Below are 4,478 nucleotides of genomic sequence, written 5' to 3' on the forward strand. Positions count from 1 at the left end.
GCCGAGTATAAATAGGGAGTGACAAAGGAGGCGCAGCTGAAGAGTGTCAGAAAATCAGGACAGGTGTGTTAATCAGGAGAGTCAGTGAGAAGGAGCAGACTAGAGTGAGAAAGAGAGAAGAGAGGGAGGTGCAAACCTGACAACCATTCCTTACTTTACAAGTGACAAATAATAACAATACTAACATTATTTAGTAATTACTTACACCGAACACTGTATGATTAAAATGTAAACGTACGCATTGACTCGGGCAGCTATTTTCCCCCAAGCTAACTCTTTCTCTTTCGCCGCTGCAGCCATGTTGTTTTTTTTTTACGAAATATGGGCTCGTAGTCACTATATGCTTGTAGTAGCACATCCATTTCTGTCGGGGAAAAACGCAGACCTATTTTGGCTTGGTCCTGTTGCCATGGTGACTCGTAATTTCTTCACTCCATTGTTCAGGGCTTTTTATAGTCGCGTGGCACGCGCCTAACTCTGAGTCAAACAACTCAGAGTTGATTAAACCAACTCTTTTCAGCTGTTCTGAAACCGAAAACTCCGAGTTTTCCAACTCTGGGTAAGTCAACTCAGAGTTCAGGTTTGAACTCTGAGTTTGTTAAACCTCCTTCTTGAAACGGGCCCCAGATGTTTAGCTATGTATTCTTTAAGCCTGTTTTTATCTTGAAAGTCCCACTGAGACAGTTAGTGTATAGTGTAAAACTGGAGCTTAATAACTCCAAGACTTCATAGTGTTGTCATTGTAATTCCAAAAATGTTGAGAAAATGTAAATCTGTGTTTTGCACTTTATTTGCATAAAAATACACTGTGATAAACAGTAACAGGATACATGTATCTTATCATAATGAGAAAATAGCGAAAATATTATTGGTTCGTAAATGTTTTTTAAATGACCAGCGCAATAAACAGATCCTACATCCCTTGGTCCATGACCTAACTTCCCAGCAAAACTCACTGAAATTTGTTAAGAAGAATTAAAACGGGATATATAGCAAATATGATATATAAATGACAACATTACTGGCAACTGTCAAATAGGTGATACACAACAAGCAAAGAGCAACAAAAATAAAAAGCACTCTCAAAACAGTGATGTCACATAACGGTTTCAGTCACTTGCAGCACCTCATGATGATGTTGTGCCTTTCAGCGCTGTAGCTCTTGTCTCAGTGCCCTTGATGTTGCAGGGTTTTATTGATGTCATGGTTTGAAAGCTGTGCTGCTATGTGTCAGGACCGAGGCTATTTACAGTTATGTATAGCTGAAGCTGCCTTGAACACACCTCCCATTCCCTCTCCAGCCTCAGATGGCAGATAAGATGTGATTTTAGTGTTTGACTGACACTTCTGGCCCCTCAGCATACTGGCTACCCTCACCCTTTTGGGCTCTAGAATTAAGAAACATAAATATTACCAAAACTGAGCTAAATTATCCCCAAGATGATACTTTATATTAAAACTAACATGTTAACTCTTCATTTGTGTATTTGAAGGCCTACATTTGGACACTTTGCTGTGATTCTTATTTGATAGCTCTTTTACATGAGCGGGCCAACAATTTCATCATCTGCCAACTCCTCCTGCATTCATGTTGACTTTCCACAGCGCTGAGGTATTTCTGTCTGTCGCAGCATGAAACCTGAGGCTCAGTGTGATGACAAAAGTAACACATTCCCCTCTGCTCCAGCCTGTTTTCCTCTGTGCACATCCTCCAGCGGTCAGAGGGGAAGCTCGTAAACATGTGCGACTCCCATTGGACAATAGGCCACCTCAGAGTCTGCCATAATAGTTCTTGTTGACAGTGACTCGGCCTTGCTGCGGGACTGGTGCTGAGTGAGACTGTTGAGAGGCCTGGCTTCCACTCTGCTTCCTGCCTTGCCGCCTTACAATGGAAGTCCCCAGTCAGGTGATCGGCAGGCCTTCCTCAGCTGTAAGAAGAAACCGTTCAGGAAGTGTGGTGGGATCAGAGGGGGATGTTCACTCCTCCACATCTGTGTGGTTGTCACCGGAATACTTTACTGCAGTTCCTGTTGAGTATATAGCCTTTGTTCTGCTCAGAGGAAACGCTCTGAATCATGTCACATCCTCTGTGGCAGAAACAGATTTACAGTATAACAAATGAAGTGTTTCTCTGTGTGACTGTAGGGTGTCATGTGACATTACATAGTGTTGGATTGTGCTACAGGAGGCTTTTGATCCCTTTTTGCGGAGTTTCATTGAGCACTACTGCAGTTCATTACTGCTAGCTAGAGGAACTAGGAAGTTCCTTTGAGAGGCTGAAACAGGTGCACTTTTCGCATTTTTATTTAAATGATCTAAATGATTAATCACTTATCAAACATGTTACAAATGAGTTGTAATGTCAGTCAGGCTGATTAGTTAAAGGTAGGGTTGGCAATCCTGCAAACACCAGCAAGAGGAAGCTTGATTTTGAGAGTAGACAACCAAAGGAATCCCGTCCTTTTGTTCTGACTTCTCTTCAAAGCCACTCCTCCAAAACACCATGCACCATACACACACCGCTGCAGGTTTTGCTTGGGATGAGTAAAATTACCGGTCAGGTGTTTTTCAGCCCTGCTGCTGCCACATATGATGTGTTTAACTTTATGTTGTCAGTGAATTTAATGTGTTCCTTTCCATCAAGGTGAAAAGAGAAACTCAAGAAATGAAACAAAAAATGTTTCTGGAAGGATTTGCCAACCCTACCTTTAATTCTACAGAGTAGTGATTGTTTTCTGGGTGTCTACAGAAATAATGAAACTGCCATGTACAGTGGGGGTAAACAGGGACCCAGCAACACCAGCCGAGGAGGTTAATCTGACCATGGGGCTAATAAGCTTTGAAGCTATGCCTTTTTTTTTTTTTCAGCCACTAAAAGTTCTAGGGAGACTCAAAAAAAAACCTGATACCATAAGCCCTTCCTAATTGCTCTTTGCCCTTCCTGTCACGTCCTGTTTTCTGGCAACAGTGTAAACTATGGATGACTGGTTGCAACAAACTGCATTAAATGCCGCCTCCAGTCTAAAGCTTTAGATGCTAACACATCATTGGCTGCTTTTAACCCTCTCCATATCAAAAAGCCAAACTGATGTTAGCACAGGTTTTTGCTCTTTCTTTGTCCCACTCTCTGCGTAAAAGAACACCATGATATGGACCAACTCTCCTGTTCGACACCACTAGTGTCTATGGCATCAGCAGAAACCGCAGGACTCTAGTTCCTGCAAGCTTTTGTGAAGTTTACTGTACATGTATATGACCTCATCCGTTCTGTTTGAATTTAATTACTTTCAAAGATGGGGAACCCTAGGACTCTAAACTGAAAGTAATTAATTGAACAGTATACTTATCCCAATGAGAACAGTCAAAACCACTGATTGATATTCAACAAGATTAAATGTTTTTGCTTCCTGCCATGGCTGTTGAAGGGGGTCACAACTCAAGAAAGCCAATTTAATTTTCTTAACTACTGTAGATGTCAGAGGACTCTAAGTTAATCGAGTTGTAAACTTGCCTTCAACAAAAATTTAAGAAACACAGGGTCTTTTTTTGACATGTAAAGCATCTTCATTAGTTAGGATGCTTAGTAAAACTGTGGGGGATGAACACAGTAGGACTGTAATAATGATTATTTGATCAGTATTTACACATTGTCTTTTTTTGGTCATCCTTTTGTCTGTCTCTGCAGTGTGTTTGGCATCTCCCCCATTGTTCAGAGCAACTGCTCCTACACATGGAAGCTCATTGTGCACCCAGAGCGTAAGTGGTACCACTTTGTGAATCCCATCATGCTGCTGATTCTCTACTACACCCTGGCCACGCTCATCCGCCTCTGGCTGCAGGAACCCATCGACCAGCTGACGGTGAGGACAGCACATGACATTTGACATTTTTAGTTCTCGAAAGTGTGGCATTTGCTGAGTATGTCAATAATCAGATTTATTTATTTATTTTATTTTATTTATTCATTCAAGCATGTAAAACAGTTGATATGTCAACACATGTAATTTCACACATAATAATCCAATATCAATTTACTTATACCTAGTACATGCTTGAACGGAGTAGGAAGAAGTTAGACTTATCTAGTCCTACCCCATGACATCATCTTACAACTTTTAAGTCCTAAGCAATATCTCTACATAAATAATTATCCTCTACACCACACAAGTAATATACTACAGAATTATTACAGAGTGTTAACATTCTACATAATTACATTCATAGATAATTATCTTCTACGCCACACAAGTAATATACTAAAGAATTATTACAAAGTGTTAACATTCATACACCACACCCACAATGTTCCATCTGCTTAATCATTGAGCCTGTTCTTGCATATATCTTGATTGACACATACCTTTATATTTATGTTTAAAATCATCAATTCTATTACTATTTTTATGTCCACATTTAAATTATTCCATAGTTTTACACCACTTATGGAAATACAAAATCTTTTTTTGGTTGTACGTATA

General features: G+C 40.2%; 1 protein-coding gene across 11 annotated transcripts in view; it reads left to right on the forward strand.

Annotated features, from left to right (window-relative positions):
• Positions 1 to 4,478, forward strand: part of piezo2b (piezo-type mechanosensitive ion channel component 2b) — an 85,238-nt gene that overhangs the window by 28,004 nt on the left and 52,756 nt on the right. For all 11 annotated transcript variants that reach the window (XM_020591261.1, XM_020591262.1, XM_020591270.1 and 8 more), the window contains exon 8: positions 3,686 to 3,860. In XM_020591261.1, the coding sequence (XP_020446917.1) occupies positions 3,686 to 3,860 (175 nt within the window). The remainder of the gene's footprint in view (positions 1 to 3,685; positions 3,861 to 4,478) is intronic.

Source organism: Monopterus albus, unplaced genomic scaffold, assembly GCF_001952655.1.
Source record: "Monopterus albus unplaced genomic scaffold, M_albus_1.0 scaffold14.1, whole genome shotgun sequence".
Classification (NCBI taxonomy): Eukaryota; Metazoa; Chordata; class Actinopteri; order Synbranchiformes; family Synbranchidae; genus Monopterus; species Monopterus albus.